General features: G+C 38.9%; 1 protein-coding gene across 1 annotated transcript in view; it reads right to left on the bottom strand.

Annotated features, from left to right (window-relative positions):
• Positions 1 to 19,344, bottom strand: part of LOC138156879 (contactin-associated protein-like 2) — a 2,167,135-nt gene that overhangs the window by 130,030 nt on the left and 2,017,761 nt on the right. The window contains exon 21 of the mRNA XM_069082365.1: positions 12,814 to 12,907. Within this exon, the coding sequence (XP_068938466.1) occupies positions 12,814 to 12,907 (94 nt within the window). The remainder of the gene's footprint in view (positions 1 to 12,813; positions 12,908 to 19,344) is intronic.

Raw genomic sequence — 19,344 nt, 5'->3', positions numbered from 1 at the left:
TTGCTCCTTTTTGTCCTCAAAATAGGAGTCTAAGTTGGAATCTCCTGTCTGCTTTGTTTCCTTTGCCTGGTCATATCGCCCCTCAGTCACTTGACCCCTAGGCTTTTTGCCACAGTAGGACTCTGCTACCAGACAGGGGAGCTTTCGTCCCAAACGCTGGGGTTTTCTCAGCTGCTGGAGGTATTAGATGGGTGCCCTCTCTGAAGCCTCCCCACGCTCTGGCAAGCTGGACACACACCCCAGGACCTCCACCCTAGACTACAATCCAGATCCAAGCAGGCTAAAGCAAGAGCAATTACCCCTCAGAGTGGTCACTTGGTCCCCCTACACTCTGCAGGCCAGGAGCTGAAGCTGCCACTCGGGGCTGGCTGGCTGTGCCCCATCTCAGTGGCTTCTCACCCTGGGGGCAAAAGCCAATTTACTCCCTCTTACTGGGTCCCAAAGTCCATACTGCACTGACCTTTCACTTTGTCTTTCGCATCTGGAAAGGGATACAGCTGCTGCTGATCTGGAGTCCCTCCTGCTGGAGCTGGTCAGGCCCGCCCTGGGGCTAAAACCTCTGGCTTGTGGGCCTGGGCTCAGCTCCCAGAGCGCTGTGCTGCCCAGTTCCTGCCAGCCTGCCAGGCTGTCCTCAGTGGGAGGTTAGCTTCTCTGTGTCATTTTGTGGGTTCTGCAGCTCCAAAGTTTTTTCAGAGTTCCCTTTTTACATTGATTGGGGAAGGTGGAAGCCAGAGCTTCTAGAAGGTCATGCTTTTACTCCACCATCTTGACTCTGCCCCCTTAACCTTTCTATTAATATCCAAAAATTCTTTTGAGAAAAAAATTATCTTTTACTTTGCAAGCCTGAGGGACAAGATAACAAATATACTACTTCTTGGTCTAGCAGGGCCCTGTATAGAAAAGTATTGTATTTATATTCAAATGTAAACATATTAGGGGTATATAGATGGTATAGTGGATAGAGCAGTAGGCTTGGAGTCAGGAAGACCTGAGTTAAAATTCAGCCTCAGGCACTGACTGTATGACCCTGGGAAAGTCACTTAGCCTCATTTACCTCAGTTTCATCATCTGTAAAATGGGGATACTCATAGCAACTATATCCCAGAGTGATCAAATGAGATAGTAATTGTCAAGACCTCAGCACAGTGCCTGGCACATAGAAAGTTCTATATAAATGTTAGCTATTATTAACTCTTATTACAGAGAACTATATTATTTCTATCAATGCAGGGATCAGCAGGCTGCCTAAGGGGTCCATGATGCACATGTTAATTGGTCCTGCTTTAGAACAATTAAAAGTGACATTGAGGAAGCTCTTCTGGGTTTTAGGACTTGAGATCATCAGCACAAAATGGTCCATTAATGGGGATATCAGCAGGCATTCTCCATCAACAGGGAATTCTTCTCTGATCTGGACTACTCAATGGGCCTCTTCCATGGGTCTTTATTAAAAATTTTAAATTGGATCCTTGATTATTCCAAAAATTTATTTTGTTGGACTGCGTGATATCACAGTATGTTTTTTATTTTGGTTTTCCCAAAATGACTTCAGGAGGAATAATTTATTCCCTTTCCCTATTTGTAAACTGGGACTCTCTCAGAAGAACACAAAAGGATTATTTGTTGCAAGGAGACCCTGGAGTAATCAAGGCATTTTTCTGTAGTCTATGTCTCTTGTGAAGACAGACATTAAACGCTAATTTGTGATAAAGAGAGTACAGCAATTTTATTTCAGGGAGTATGAGTTTTTCAAATGTACTGAGTTATGGCTTAGTGACTATTAAAAGATTCTTTCTGAAGGTTAAAATCCTGAGATACTTATTTTCAGGGGAGGAGAGATGTAGTGGTAGTGGTGGTTTAATACAATTGGACAGTCACACAAATAGAGTCTTATTAATAGCAGTATTTAAAGACATTTAAAAAAACCCAACCATTATCTCTGCCACAGAGTCTCTTTTCCTTCCCAGTCATGGAGACACGACATCCAAGATTCTGCAAAGGCTTTCTGCCAGAAAACAGCACTTACAAGAAATATCTGTTGTAAACTTTTAATGCCTTTTTTTATAGCAAAATTATTCACACACTATGGATTCTTAAAAGACTAAATAACTCTTCCAAGCAAACATTTATTTTTCTATGGTAGGAGAACTCTCCCTTCAAATTATTGGTGATAAATCCCAGGTAAAGCTGGGCTACTCAAAGATATGCATGACTCTGCAAGAGGAACTTCTCTAGCATCAGCAAAGGCTGCCTTGTTGAGGCCCATGTGGTCACTACCATGAAGGAAAACTCAAACTCAGGCATTCCTGACTTTGAGTCCAATTCTCTATCTAATATATCATGCTGCCTCTTGTTGTTCAGTCATTTTTCAATTGTTTCCAACTCTTCTTGACCCTCTTTGGGGTTTTCTTAGCAAAGATACTGGAGCAGTTTGTCATTTCCTTCTCCATCTCATTTTACAGATGAGGAAACTGAGTGAAACAGAAGTGACATGACCAGGGTCACACAGCTAGTAAATGTCTGAGTCCAGATTTGAACTCAGGAAGAGGAGTCTTCCTGACTCCAAACTCAGCCCTCTATCCACTGAGCCACTTAGTGCCCAATGCCACCCCTACATCCATTCAAATGAACTGGTACCTGATTTCTTTACATCCTGGTGTTTTAGTCCCCTCAAGGATACAGAGTAAGCCTGTACTAGGTCATTTTTTGGTGCTCTCACAGACAAGGAGACAAGATGGGGTCTTATATACAAAAGGTTGTGGGAAGAATCTAGGGGTGCTCTAGAGGGGGAATTTGGGGAGGGTCAATGAATGATTAAGGGTGGGAAGTTGCTGGAGGCTACCTGGAGACTACAGACAATGGTAGGTGGATTGATATTTTGATAGGCTCAAGGGTGGGAAGTGTAGTAACAGAGGCTTGGGCCAGCCACAATGTAAGGCTTAAGGCCTCATGCAATTGCCTCATCAAATGGGACAATTTAACAGAGTCCTAGGGGGATTCCCAGAGCCTGTACCTCAAGGACTCAAGGAGAGGTCAAGGGGGCTCCCATTGGTAAGCATCTCCTTTCTGAGTTGCACTGATCTCAGAAAACAGACACAGTCTACTGCTGGGACTGGAAGATTTTCCATCCTGAAAGGTCCTTCCCAGGACCTTATAGGGTTTGTACTTCCTGGAATGATCAAAACTCAGGGTCTGCAAATATCCTCCATCGTTAAATAACTGACCAGCTGGCAAAGATTATGACATCACAAGCTGGTGAGTTATTTAGGAATGAATATTTAAATTATACAATTTAAAAAATTAACCAGTTTATAGAACAAGAACCAGGATACTATGTTTCTAAATAGACTTCCCAACATATCAAATCTGATGTTAGCTGACTTTAAAATGATGTAATAATAAGTATTTCCTAGACAAGAGAAAAATGTAGAACTTTCCTGAGGGCACAAAATGCTATTTTTTCCCCTCTGGCACAGCTTACAAAGATTTCCATTTCTGTTTTTCATTGTCTCAAATAAGTGAAAAAAAAAAAAAGGAAAAAATGTAAAACCTTGATTAGATAGAATCTAACTAACTAGAAATGTTAATTAAGCAGATTCCCCTCCCCTCACCCCACCCCTTGCAATTACCTTTTAGGTGATAAAGATAAATTACAAAGAAACAAACTGCTATCTAGCAGGGATTTACTTCAAAACTTCCAAGGGTTTCAAGATTCAACCTACTCTCCTCTATCTTCTGCCTTTCCCAACTATAGCAATGTATGCATCAACAACAAAGTTCAGTTTAACAAATATTTACCAAGTGTTTATAATGCTCAAGGCAAGGTCCCATCATAAATGATTTACTTAATGAAGGTCCCAAAGCCCAGTAGGATCTTGAATCATCAAAGGAGATCCAGTTTTCTTATGTTCGCTATAATGTACTAATGCAGGAAATGTTCATTTACATTTATATTGAAATAGAAAGATTTTCTAGTTAATTCTCAGTTAAACAGAACACCCCATTCCCTAAAGCTTTATAGTTTAATTATCTTTTTATTCTGCCTTTATCACACTGAACATTTTAAGTGGAATGAATAATTTCTAGATCTGGTTAGATGCTGAAAAATAAATGTTTGTTTTTGTGTCAATAACACAATTTACTCCCTTCCCCAACAACTCTTTCTCAGTTTCAATCTACTCTTGGAAAGTGAGGTGGTTTTAGAAGACAAAGAGATGAACTTTGAGTCTGGAAGACCTGAATTTGAATCCTGCCTCATACACTTGCCAGCTGTGTGACCTTTAGCTGGTTATTTGATATCTCTCAGCTGCAGTCTCCCCATATATAAAATGGGAATAATAATAGCACATAACTTATATGGTTGTGATGACCAAATGCACTGTGTAAAAGCTATTATTATTATAAGTCTAAAAGTATTACTTAAATGCTATTATTTTCATTATCATATGGACCCATGATGTCCTCAGGATGGGAACTCCTTGCACCAAGGCTCATTCCAATTTCACCAGACCTTTTCGTCCTAATTCTTCTGTTTGTCTCTCCATAAATCCTCCACAGCAGACACATACCCTGGGCACTGGAAGACTTTCTCTAATTCTTTTGATGTATGGCAATGGGGGATGTGGGGGATGATACCAGGTAGCACTCCAGCTATCTCTCTATCATCTCACACTCAGCCTACATGAGCCACTCAAACAATTTCCAGGTCATACATACATGTCCTTTACATTCTTTGTTTCTTTTATAGCAGCTTCCCCCTTCATGCACAAATTTTCATACTGCAACCTACTTCTACTTAGCATATGTTTTCATTTTCCTTATGTTCCCTACTGACTCTTCTAATTCTTCTGAGATCTTATACTCCATGATTCATAGCCACATAGAAACACTAAGAAAAGAATGGTGGTAATGTCGCCATTTCCTGCTGTGTTAGGAAGCCCCAAAGAAAGAGTAATTTCTAGAAGGTAATACGGTAAAGAGTTCTATAGGAAAAAAAGGCAAGGAGCTCTGTATCACTTATCATTCCTAACACGGAAGAGATCTTTCAGTGGCTACTCTTGGACCTTCTGAGCTGTAGTGTATAATGGGGCTTTGGCATTTCTGGGTATATTCTGGCATCAGTATGCCTTTCAAACTACATTCAATACAAATGAAAGACAGTTAATCTTGACTTCTCCCACAGGCCCCCTCTTGGAATCTTTACTAATAACTATAAAGGGAAGTTGATCAATGTCAATAGTTCACAAGGGAACAATTAAATTATATCAATAAGCGAGCCTCTCATATAGTTTATCACACTGACCCAGAAGAACCTTTCTTTGTCTTTGCTTTATATTGTATTCACAATTTACTGTAATAACAACAATAAATGAACAGTTAGAATAAACTGACAGAATAAAGGGACTGTATCAGAGCCAGATAAATCCCTGATTATGATGAATATTGCTATTCAAAAAATGATTTACAAATGTGAATTTTAGAATAATGTAATATATTTTCTATGCAAGATATATGTATATATGTATGCTTTTAGTATATGTATATTATACATACATACATACATACACACAGCAGAGAAAGGAAGGCAACTGATCTGCAGAAGCAGGAAGGCAGCAGTTATGACTAATATTCCAGAGAAGGGCATCAGCCTTCCTTTCATGCTGTAGCTACATTCAGCTAGCACATGTAACAAGAAGGAATCTCACTGTGGATTTTTGGAACCCAGCTCTCTTCACACTGCATTAAGAAGCATTAGTAGTCTGCTGAAAACAATAGAACCCTTCTCAGAACAGGTTTTTACATGCATAAAATAAAACAGGGAGGATTACAGAGGAAATCAATTATACTGAAATACTGTTCTAATTTTTTTAAGTCCATGAACTCTAGTTTAAGAAACCCTGTACAGAACTTTTTCAACTGTGGATTTCAATCCAATGGGGGATTTCAAAAATTTGGCAACAGTGAAAAGGTTTCTGGACACGTAATGACCAAAAATTAATTCAAAATCAAAAGTGTAATGAATCTAAGGTGTTTCTGGTGTTACATTGCGCAACTTCACTGCAGCCTTGGTTTTGAACACATGCATCACACTTTGCACAGGACATGCCCTCAGACCATACAACACCAACAAATGCTTCTGAAAAGCAAAAAGGGGTCCTGAGTGGAAAAGTTTTAAGAAGCCCTGATTTAGAAGACCTCATCATAGTGGGTTAGTTCAGCTTGGTTCTAGGTGCCAAATGTTCTTAGGGGCTTATCTCTTTGCATTTCTTGGTATATTTTACTCCTTCCATGAGTGCTCTTATGAGGGATTTTTTGTGCTTGCCTATGTTGCCCAAAGTCTTCATGCATGCAGAGAGCCAATGGGATGTGATCGTGAACAACCTGAGTCATAAGCAGAAGAAAAAGTTGTTTGCTTGACAGTACCTTCTCTAGAGTATGCCTAGGTCAGAGGTCAGCAATCCAGATACACATGAAAAAATCAAGAATTTTAAACTTGATTATCCCCTTTGTACTAAACAATGGACTTTTCCTAGAGAGGACTTAAGTGCCTTCTTTAATTAAATCCAGAATTCTTTACTTGGATGGTGAAGAAAATTACCAAGAATCATAAAATATTAGATTTGGAAATAACTCTAGTGTCCAAGACAGTATCCCTTTCATTAAATGAACTCATTACCTCTATAATAGGGCAAATGTTTACCCATCCTCAATTCAAATACTGTAAGCAATGAGTGGTTCATTGTCTCACAGTACATATCATTTTCCTTTTGGACAGCTTTATTATTAGAAAATTCTTTCTAATAAAGACTCTGTATAACTCTTCCTTATGGGTTTTAAGGCTATACTCTGGAAGTTACATAGAATGCATTTGTTTTCAGTTCTGATTGATAGCCCTTCAAATATTTGAAGAGTTATTGCGTTCTTGCCAAGTCATTTATCTTCCAAGATAAATGCCATTCGCTTGCTCAAAATTCTTTATATTACTTGATTCCCAGATCTTTCATCATCATAGTTTTCCTCTTGACATGCTCCAGTGTGTCAATATCCAAGTGACACATAGTCAGAGGCCTTAGGCACAGATGTCAGCTCTGAAATTTGCTAGCTATGCTGTTGTATAAGTGATGATCCTCAGTTTCCTTTTTTGTAAAATGGAGATGATGATAACCCTTAGCTATCTCACAGAGAGTTTATGAGAAAAGTGCTTTATAAAATTTAGAAATGCTGTACAGAAGTAACAATTATTATTAAAATGTATCACTCAGATATGAACATAATACACATGCACATGGCAGTGAGATGATCTTATCTCTTTATCTGGCTACCACATTTCTATCAGTTTTGCTTGAAATTACACTGACAATTTTGATGACCATGCAAAACAAATGTTTCTGATCACAGTCAATTATAATACATGGGTCTCCCCCACTTTGCAACCAAGCCCCTCCCTGACCAATGGCTCCTGTCAGGACTTTCTCTTTCTGTACCTGGGTGCTGCTGATATTCAGAGCTTAAATGGAAGAATGAAAATTTATCACTGTTAAAGCGTCATCTTGTTGGTTTGGGCCCACTGGTTCAAACTGTCAAGACAAGTTTAGATGTAGATTTATCTCTTTGCTTTATTAGATTTTCTTTGAAAATTTGTATAACTTTCAACTGTGATAAGCATTTCTTTTTATTTATTTTTCCAGAATGATAAAACTTAACAGGAACAGAACCAAGGTTGGAGCTCTGTGGCAGGTGAACAAAGACCTCCTTCATAACTGATATCAATTTAGTAGTCAATAATCTTGGGAAGTGGCCACCCAACGGGCTTTAAGATTCACTTAATTGTAGCATATTTACTATCAAGCCAATAGCATAAAGCATACGAAATTCTTTGCAAACCACAATAAACCACAATGTGTCCATTACCAGTAGCAGCCTTTTTGCTATTCTTCACCCTTGACCCTCCTCTCTCTTCTCCATGACCTTTTCTTAGCTGTCCTCCATGTCTAGAATGCACTTCCTCTTCCCCTCTTCTTCACAGATCCCTCACATCAGCTCAAGCCCTACCTGCATGAAGTCTTTCCGGATCCTCCCGACTGCTAGAATTCTTCATCCCAAACTACTCTATTCATTTTCTAAGTGGTTGTGCATTATCTCCCTGTTAGAAGGTCAACTCCTTGGCAACAATTGACTGCTTCATTTCTTTCTTTGTATTTCCAGGGCCCGTGGTTGCTGATTGACTGGCTGATCAATTACTATTAGCCAGCTCACATTTCTCCAATATTTCCTTAAGGGTATAATGAAGGGCTTTGGTAGATGTGTTGAAATTAAGACACACTGTCTATATCAAACAGAAAATTAGAATTTTAGAGCAGAGAGGAATACTAGAGAGACCCTTCAGCTGACTACTTCATTTTAAAAGGTGATGACAATAAAAATAATAGCTAATGTTTATACAACACTTTAAGATTCCTCAAATGGGGAGAATAGAGAAGGGAGGAAGAGAAGAAGCATTTATATAGTACCTACTATGTGCCAGGAAGTGTGCTAAGTTCTGAGATAATTTTATATCTCATTTGATCCTTACAACAACACTGAGGCAAGTGCTGTTGTTATCTCCATTCCAATTAGGGAAATGGAGGCAAACAAGTTTAAATGACTTGCTCAGGGTCACATAGCTAGTAAATGTCAGAGGCTGGATGTGAACTCAGGTCTGCCTGATTCTAGGCTCAGCACTTTGTCTATGGTACCACATCACTGACTAAATGTAAAAGTTATCTTATATCCTCACAACTTTGTGCTATTATTACTTCCATTTTCCAGAAGAAGAAACTGAGATTGAGAAAAGTTAAATGACTTGTCCAAGGTCACACAGCTAGGAAGTATCTGGGACAGGATGTGAACTCAGGTCTTCTTGATTCCAAGTATAAATCCACTATACTATCTTCCTCCTCTTACAATAAATAAAGCTGGTGCAGAGAGACTGAGTTAGTTGCCTAGAGACACCCAGCTAATTAGTGATGGAGTGGAGACTAGAACTCATATCTCCTGACATTTAGGGCAGTAATCTTTCCCATTACACCATGCTGTAGCTTATAGCTTCCCCTTCTCTGTGCCCTCTTCTTCCATTTGTCAACCTTGGGGGGGAGGGTCTTTTTAAAAAAATTTCTGATATCCTTCCTAGATTATTTATTCCTTCTCTTTAGGAATTCTTTATTCTCTTTAATAAGTCAGAGCACAAAGAGAGGTTCCCTCAACCCTTTCTCATTCTGTTCTGGTGGGGAGACTACTTTGCATTTGCGGCATCCATAATGAGGAGTGCTTCAGCCAGCAGATGCACTATCCATCTTCACCCTGCATGTCATTACTATACCTCACCAGATTCTGGAGGGGAATTACATGACTTTGTGATTTCCTCTGGAACCAGACTGCCTGTTCATCACTGGATTCTTAAAGTAGTTTCTCTTGGAACTAGTGAAATAGCAGAGTTCCTGGCAGACACTGTGTTCTCTCCCATACTTAAAAAACAAACAACCACTACAAGTATCTGGATCTGCCACTGCCCCCCTCTACAAACACTGGGAGTTTTGAGAATGGCAGATTCCCCTCCATGTCTTTTTTCTTTGCCCCAGGGAATGCCCCCTTATTGGAATGTTAGCTAGGACAGTTCAGGACCATATGCAAGGCAGGGTTTGGGTCAGGATCTGGGGGGTAGGAGGAGAAGGATTGATGCTCATATTTCCTGGCATTAAGAAATGGCAGTTATGACCAAGGAAACTTTCCAATAACAACCTTCTTTGGGGAAGATGACCACAGGAGAGAAAGGTTTCTTTAAAATAAAGCAATGCAACTACATAAATACAGTGACATAGCCATTTTTCATAGAATTCTTTTCCATTTTTATCTTGACTCCTGATAGCTGTGGTATTGTACTTTCATTTATTTATGAGATGAAATGGGACTACAGGATCTCATCTCATCTGATGTTAGATCTCAGGTTTCCTTTTCATGGCTACCACCCAAGGGAGAGAGGAGAGGATGATGTCTCCATAAAAATTCTGCTCTCCACCCTACAAACTTTTGACCTTTCATTGCATCATGCTCTCTGACTTCATCAGTGGTCTCCTTTTCTCCCATGTCAACTGAAATCTGACCTATACAACTTATTTAAGTACACAACTAAATTTTATTACAATGAAAGGAAATTTCAGGCTACAGATCTTTTATAGTTAAGGCTGAATATAGACACAGTTCATGTTACTCACTTTGCTTTAGACAGATTTAAAAGAACAAATAGTCCTTTCTAGGCACGCACTATTAGGATTTAAGTCATAGGCTCCTTTAGAGAGTGATCCAATTTTCCTTGTAGCTAACCCAAACTACAATTATCCCTTCCACATTTGGGGGGGTTGATCTAGAAAATCTGCATAAATTTTTTTGGCCTTCCCTTTGTGCCAGAGAAGAAGTCTGAATTGTTTCTTTTTCTTTTATGGGTTGTTTACAGTACCTTACTGTAAAATTTGGGTTGATATACAAAACCATACATATGTTTTATGTATTTCTGAATGTCTAAACTTTTTCTGTGTCATCTGCTGAAGTTTTCATGTCGTCTGAGGCTTCTACAAAACTCCTCCCAAATTCTCATTTAATCTCTTATGCCGATCTGCCATGTATCAAAACCATGATGGGGAAAGTTGCAATGTGGAAGGAATGACTGTACTTCTATCTAAAAGCCCTTTTGGTTTTTAAAAGAATAAAATTATTTCCTATTTGGGCTCCAAGTATAGGCCTAAGTGACTTCTTATTGAAACTATGGTCTAAGCATGACTGTTTTCCTTTCCAGCTAAAGCTATTGTTTTCCACCTTCTTTCTGTAGAGATCATGATTTCTCCATCTCTTCTCTCTGTATTGTGAAATAGGACTTATTGTCAGCCTCTATCTGCACTTTGGATCTTCCATGAATGTCCTTCCTTTCCCATCTCTCAGGCTGTTCTCTCACTTTGCTGTCCCATCATCTGTCTCCCTACTTGGTCCAGGTGGGGAATCTCTTTTTCCTCATCCAAGAATTATCTCCTTTTATAACAACTTCTACTCAGATTCATGGGGGATGTTAACATCCTTCTTGGCTTCCAATAAGTCTTTCAAAATGCTTAAGACACCTCGTTCACATTTTAACCTGGACACTATTTGATCCTTGTCTGGGAGTGGAGTCACTCTTAAATTAACCACCATATTTGGGGGGAGGAGATATTTTGCTCCAATTTTTATGGATTTGTTGCCATTTGAGTATTTACCAAAAATATGAAACTTTAAAAAATGAAAGTAGAAGTGGATAAACTTTTCTTATAGGGAACACCAAAACTTATAGGGAAAACTCATAAAGGAGGTAGAGATATTAGAGAACAAACCAAATACACCTAAACAAGGAACTACTGAATGGAAATCCAGTTTAACCTCTTGGTCATTATTGAATGACACTCAAAGTATTCATTCATACTATATTTTTATTTATTTTGCTAAATATTTCTCAAATGGTGGCATGGTAGGTAGAGAGCACTGGGCCTGAAGTTAGGAATATCTGAGTTCAAATCTAACTTCCATCACTTATTAGTTGTGTCATCCTGAGAAAGTCACTCAACCTGTCACCTTCAGATTCCTCTTGTGTAAAATGGGGATAATAATAACACCTACTTACCTGGTTTATTGTGAGTTTCAAATGAGATATTTGTCAAATGTTTAGGACACTAACAGATGAGATAATATTTTTAACATACTGGCACAAGTAAGCACTATATAAATGTTAGCCTCTGTTATTGATCTGCTTGGCAGCACTTGGGAGTGTTGGAAACCATGTCCTTCCCTGATCATGTGTTTGACACCTCTGCTCAATAGCACACCCTACAATTGGTCATTTAGCTTCTTTCAAAAGATTTTCAATGAAGGGGAACCCATGATCTCTTGAGGCAGCCTGTTCCACATTTAGATATTGCTACTTAGGAAATTTTTTCTTACATAAAACCTGAATTTTCTTTTCTACAATTTCTACCCATTGTTCCTAGTTCTGCCTCCTGAGGTCAAGCGCAAAATAGCGCCTCAAATACTTGAAGCAAGGCATCACATGCCCTCTTCTACAACTTTTTCCCCAGTTTCCTTTACCTGATGCTCATATGGCCTGATAAAGAACCTTTACCATCCTACTTGTTCTTTAATCGGTAACTTCCACTCTATCAATATCCTTCCAGAACTGAACATACAATATCCAGATGCAGTCTTACAGTCCTTGCCATTTTCTTGCCTGACCCCTTTCCTCTTTCTAGTCATGCTCAAGACTACATTCATCTTTTTGACTGCCATGGAATGCAACTGATTCACAGAAAGTTTGTAATACACTCCATCTTGTCACTCTTTCAATTCACTTAGAAGGAAACAAAATAGGTAATAGCGAAAAATCCCCCCCATCATAACGATATTCTGCTACCCTGGGGAAAAGAGAGGAAATTCCACATTTTCACTAGTACAGAACTTTTTGATCCAGAAATTTCTGTTACAAGCCAAAATCTAAGCTACTATTGGCTAAAGAAAAGGGGTGGGGGAATCACATAGCAGACACAACCAATGAGGCCACAACATATCTTCTCTTTTGTATTATGGGACTCACCATGTAAGACTTACTCAATTTTCCTACTGTGGAAAAGACATGATTTTTTTCAGTCTTGAGAAAAAGAATATCAGACTTTTCAAATTCAAATTCAGTATTGTGAGCCTTGTCTATAACAATCATTTTATTCTTAATATTTAAAAAAATTCTTAGATAAACAGAAGGCTTACCTATCACTTTTCCTAGAAAGAGAGACTTAGGAGAATTGAACAACGTGTCAGATGAACTTGGTAGGCTGTAGCTCACTGGAGAGTAATGATCAAGCTGTGAGAAAAGAAGAAAAAAAACCCAAGAGAAATTTTTAAGACTGTGTGGTTATCTTGTTCTGGATTCAAGTTTTCCTGTGGGGATTACATCAACTGTTTAAACCTTGGAAACAAAATTCTCATTTCACCTGTGGCTACTGATGTATCTCTTTGAGACTGCAGGTCAAACTATTGTTTTGCCTGGGTAAATAAAAAATGGCTTTGATTTACTAATTATCTATCCCTGGACTTGGCAGATGACTTCCTTCCTCACTGGTTTCTGGCATTTGCTTTTATCAATGGCATTAGGCTAGATTGATGAAGTGGTCAATATTTGGTTCTGAGACAGAAAATGCTTTGCCTACAATGCTAGAGACATGGTCTTCTTTTAGGAACTTTGCCAAATGTGGTTCCTTTTGGCTTTTTATATCATTAGCATTCAAAGTAGTCCCTATCTTTAGGCCTAATATTTGTTTTCAAGTGTTTAACCTCCTAGAGAGAGAGGAGCTGGGAAACATGCTATTGGTAATGAGAACAGGAGGGATGCAGTTTTCCAGAACACAACATGCATGATGGGGATGGGGAAATGGAGAAAAAAAGGAGTCATTCCCCTCTACCTGGTCTTGCTCTTTTGGTGGCAGGAATCGATTAGAGGCCAAGAAGGAAAAAAAAAAAAACCCTTGGAAAATCCAACTTTAGGAAGAAAAAGATAAATAAAAACTCCCCTTGGGTAAGCATTTATATCTCCCAATGAAAAATTTGGTTGCTGTTATCATCGGATCAAAGGATAACATCTTTCATTGAACCAATCATTTGACACATCTTATATGACCACCTATTGCTAGTTATCTTTTATATGTAAATGCCTTCCCTCATATAGCTCTCAGAGGCAGATATGATGTCTTACATTTTTCATCTGCTTATAGAAAACATGAAATAGGATAGTTGCTCTTTTGCCCTCTAGTTGGAGGCTTTTTGACAAGTCACTGCCCCTCTGGGCCTCAGTTTCCTCATCTGAAAAATGCGGAGTATATGGCCTCCAGCCCCTTCTAGGTCTAGATCTATGAATTTATGATTCTGTTTTATTCTCAGACTTACAGTTTTACATACACTAGCTAAGATAAAGAAGAAGTTTTGATCATAAGGATCATGGTTTCAGGACCTTAACTGGCCTTTTCCTCCACCAAATCCTTTATTATAAAAGAAGGTAAAATCTGTATTCCTGAGGGCCTAGCCATGGAGTTCAGGCAGGTCTTACTATACTGGAAAAGTTTCAAAAATGATCTTGGTAATGCTTTTTGAAGACCAGCCTAGCTAAGCAAGGAGAGGTTGATTACCAGTAAGGAGTAGGATGGGGTGGGGTGCAGGATATGTGGTAAATTCTTTGGTCATGGTAACCCACAAAACAAAGAAAAATATTAATGGCCTTTAGTCCTGGGTGGTCTCCATTGGTTTCTACAGTGAATACCAGGGTGGTGGAAAAGGGCAAAAGAGGGTTAAGATTCACAACTTTTAGACCATTTTAAAACTTTCATTGGGCTGCCAGTGCTCTAAATGTGAACTCCTTGTCTGATTGCCACTAAATGGAAATATACTCCTAAAATGTGTTCTAGACCACTTTGTCATGTTGGTGAATGAAGTCTGTGGATCCCTTCTGAAAATCATGATTTTGAATGCACTAATAAAGTACACAGGTTTACAAAAGCAAATAATTTTTATTTATCAATTAAGAAAAATAACTTCCCAGATCTCCTGAAATCTATCTACAAACTCTTGGGATTCTGTGAACTCCAGCTTAATAAACTTTGTACTGGAAGAAGAAAGGATATCAATCTTGACATTCTTGCTATAAATGAAAACAGAAGAAGCAAGTTGAAACTAAATTGAAGAATGCCTCTCAGGTTCTCCTTGGAGAGAAAAACAAAGCAAGTGGCCTGAAGAGTCTTATTGTATGCTCAAAAGCAACACCAAAAAAGCATTTGATGGTATATTTGATAATTTTGTATTATAGTGCTCAAGATACCCCAGAGGAACTTGGGTATTTCCCTGAAGGACACTGTGACACTGAATGCTGTATATATGGAAATAGACAAGACTCCTAAATGCCAGGAGACTTTGGAGACTCTAGCAGAGGCTGTACCCAAGGCTGTAGGACACCATACATATATAGAGCAAGAGAACTAAACCCACAGGCAGTGCCTTTCTTTCCTAGAATTGCTCTCTAGCAGCCTGACTTACTAGCTGTGTACCCCTGGACAAGGTACTTACCTACTCTCTGCCTCAGTTTCCCTATCTGTCAAATGTGAATAATAATAGCACCTGTATCACAAAGTTGTTGTGAAGATAAAATATTTGTTAAGTTCTTTGCAAACCTTAAGGTGCTACATAAATGTTAACTATTATTATTATTATAGATACAACCCACAAGGCAGAAATAGACAGCCAAACTGTCCCTGCTGTCAGCCTAGGCTTAGATAAATACATTTATAAGGATCCTTGTTGTTGGCCTGAATCAGTTACTGACTGAGGAATAAAAGCAGAGATCAGTCTTGATAAAGGAACTGGACCCATTAGCAAAGTCACTAACTTATGTTATAACAGGTGATCCTGGAGAATAGTTAGACATATATTCAGGGGACAAGTTCAGAAGTCAAAAAGCATTTTTCAGTCTCCTACTCTGTGCCAAGTACTGTGCTGAGGCTGGAAATACAAAGAAAGGCAAAAAATAGTACCCACTCTTAAGGGACTCACAGTGTAAAAGGGGGAGACGACATGAAAACAATTATGCACAAATAGGAAATATACATGGTGTTTCATATAATTTCAGAGGGAAGGTACTAAGATTAAGGGTGATCAGGAAAGGCTTGTTGAAAATGATGGAATATTAGCCAAGACTCGAAGGAAGTCAGGGGAGCCAGGCCGTGGAGATGATGTGTGAGAGCATTCAAAAGGCCTGGAGGAACAGCAGGTGAAAAGGCAGAGTCCAGAGACAGGGTGTCTTTTGTGAGGAAAATTAAGAAGGCCAGTATCACCAGATCATAGAGTACGTGGAGGGAGGCAGGTTGTAAAGGGTTTTAAAAGTCAAACAGAGGTGTGTTGTGTAGCCAGCTGTATATATTTATTGCTGTGCATGTTAAAATTACTGTATTTGAGTGTACATATTCTTTTTTTTACTATGTTGATTTGATTATATATTATGCTATGCTTGAGCCGTCTGCTTCGTTCATTGTTTCTGTGTGATATGCTAAAGTTAATAGTTGCACTTTATATGTTACACAGTCCTGTGGAGAGTATTGTTATTACAGCTAGTTAGCTTTGTTTTGTTAGATAGCCCCTGCTTTGTTTGCTCTTGCGTTTATAATTATTTGTTATATACTCTAGATATCAAAGTAGACTTTAGGGGTTCTTCTTGGATTATGTCTTACACGCGTCTTAGGCAGATTGTCATAGAAGGGCTCTCTCAGATGATGCTTTGCTGGTGGGCATGTCTATTGCAGTACTGCTAATGCACATTTTTTTCTTTTTGTAGGTTGGTTATCTAAGACACCAGGAAAATCAGCTTTGTTGTTTAAGATACTGGTGTTGTATTCCTGCTGCAGAATTATGTGTTTTCCCAGATGATTTTTTCAAGGAGGTGCAAAAAACCTCCCTGGGAGGAATATAGTCTCAACCCCTGCCTAGGGGCAGTGGGTAGGTTGCTTAGTTCCCAGAACAGCTCTCAGAAAGACACTGCATGCTATATATATGTATTTATGTGGCTCTTCATTGGTAGAGAGAGTCCAAGAATAGTGCCAAGAGGGAGAAGATTGGAGAGAAGAGGCAAGGCAAGGGTTATGAATAACTTATGGAGCCTCCCAGAGACGCATGAATGTAGAAAATGCTGACACCTCAACATATCTCTTGAATCCCAGCTCCTGTCCCTCCAGAGACTGCTAAAAGTAGAGTTCTTGGGTAAGAAATTTCTCTGCTTGCTTGAGCTACGATTTCATTTCGCTTCCAAGTCACAGACCCTGGCACTTGCCAAGTAGAGAAAGATGAAAGACAAATGAAACACTGGTTTAACTGTAAACTAATTTAAAAAATCTTACAGAGAAGGAATATTATGAACAGTATCACTTCATAAAACAGAGAGAAGCAGTAAAGGGTAAAGCCACCAAAAAGAAAGATTAGCAAGAGCAGCAACTAAGCACGGTCATCCTGATGCCTATTAAGGATGAAAATGGAATGATTTAAACAAACAGAAGAAAAATGGAAAAGATCTGTGAAGGTATTTGTAACCATTTTTGCCATCAGGGAAAGTAGAACCATATTACATGGATCTTAACAACACAGTCCCGGAAGGTCCTTTTAGAGGAAGGTGAAATATCACTAAAGAGAAAAGGTAACAAAAAACGGTGAATTAGACCAAGTGTACAGAGAGGAGGACTAAGCTGGTGCCCAAAACATGAAAGAAATCTCAAATCTTATTAATATTAAAAAAAAAGACCAATAGAATATCGACTATTTTATATACTTATTCAATCATCTGTAAACTATTTTATGAGAATAATCTACATGTACATTTAGGGGATGGTCAGTGAGGTCATTAGTAGGAAACAGGCAGCCTTTTGCAAGTGATCTTCCTCAAGTCACCATTTTATTATCATACTAATGATTGAAAATGGCAGCTAGGTGGCACTGTGGATAGAGCATTGGACTCGGAATCAGGAAGACTCATCTTCATGAGTTCAAATATAGCCTCAGGCACTTACTAGTCTTGTGATTTTGGGCAAATCACTTAATCATATCTGCCTCAGTCTCCTCATCTGTAAAATGAGCTGGAGAAGGAAGGCAAACCACATCAATGTCCTTGCCAAGAAAACCTCAAATGAGGTCACAAAGAGTCAGACACGACTGAAAACAACTGGAAAAGATTGATTGAAAAGTAAGCAAAATCCCATTGCTTTTATTGTTTGTGATAAGAAAACATTTGATTTGCTGGAATTAAATATCATATTTTCCAACAATAAATCTGCCATCCATACATAAAAATTATTCAAGATTTACTGGAAGACACAACAGGTTACATTGTTTCACCACTCTGATTATAAATATCAGTGAAAGTACAAAACAAGGAGACATCTACTCACTGAAGGTACTTCTACCTCTGGGATGAGGAAGATCTAAGCTGCAAAGGAAATCTCTGTGGATGGCAAGGTGTTTGTGAAAGATATCATACTGGTTATATCAAGCTCTAGAACATTTCAAAGCCTCCTGGGGAGTATCTATAACTATTCAAATGGGTATGATATAACTAGTGAGTGAGTAAATGAATGAGCCAACAAGAATTTACTCAGGATTTATGATATTCTTGATTCTGTGCTAATCACTAGAGATACAAAGAAATGCAAAAACATGGTCACCACCTTAAAATATCTTACATAAAAACTGGGAAGACAACACACAATAATTATACTTATAAGGTATATATGGTATAAATGAAAAGTAATCTCAAGAATGAAGAGGGGGCAAAAGGGAGGACTGTGTAATAGCAATGAAATTTAAAGATCCCCCTGCATTGGCTTAGTTTTTGGTTTGATTGTGTTAAAACCCAGAGCTTGTGAATCCCACTTGTGGGATGGACTTGTTGACATGAAAAGAGAGTGCTGAACTGGGAGGAGCTGATGACGTAAATTTAGAGAGACACAAGAAAAGAGAGAGGCAGAAGAACTTTTTGGAAGCAGCACCTTGGAGGCAGAGAGAGGCTGAGAGGATTGCTGAGGGCCACTTTGAATTGCCCAGGACTTTTGAGAGCTGCCACCCAGAGCTGCCAAGGACTGAGGAGACATGGCTGTTATGCTGGTACTTTGTCTGTCTGTTTTGATGTTGTTTTGCCAGATTTGTCCACTGGTGAAAGACAGTCCTGTTGTTGCAGAGGCCTTGGAACCTTGCTGTTGGTTCAGAGCTCCTGAGACTGTTCTGCAGACAGAGAGTGAATTCTGTCCACTGGTGAAGGAGGTCTTGGAACCTTGCTGTTGGTTTAGAAGCCCTGAAGAAGGATTTTCTTGTTGTATGTTTACAGAAATCCTGGAAGAGGGTTTGCTAATGTTTTCAGGGGTCCTAGGACCATTCTGCAGACAGAGAATGAATTAATGAAGACACTGGCAATGTATCTTGTGGCCTTGCTAAGCTTTGTCTGCCCAGGAACAAAGATTGCTGAGAACTTGCCTCTTGTCAAGATGAAGAAAAGACCTCTGTTTGGGTATTAAATGCTGTGCTTAAGCTTGTTGTAACTCTGGGGTAGATTCAATTGTAATTGAAGGGTGGGGAACTTTTGACTTTTTGTGTTCTGTGATTAAACAAAATGAATGTACTTTACTTATGATTGGAAACTAATCTCCATTTGAGAAGAGGGGCTTTGTGATGGACTAAATGAATGTACAGCCTAGGAGTGGAGTAGTATTTAGAAGAGGGACT

Source organism: Petaurus breviceps, unplaced genomic scaffold (genome assembly GCF_028583685.1).
Source record: "Petaurus breviceps papuanus isolate PSGF00001 unplaced genomic scaffold, PetGlider_PUasm1.0 110, whole genome shotgun sequence".
Lineage (NCBI taxonomy): Eukaryota > Metazoa > Chordata > Mammalia > Diprotodontia > Petauridae > Petaurus > Petaurus breviceps.
Note: the sequence above shows the minus strand (reverse complement) of the source record. Positions and strands in the feature narration are given on the sequence as shown.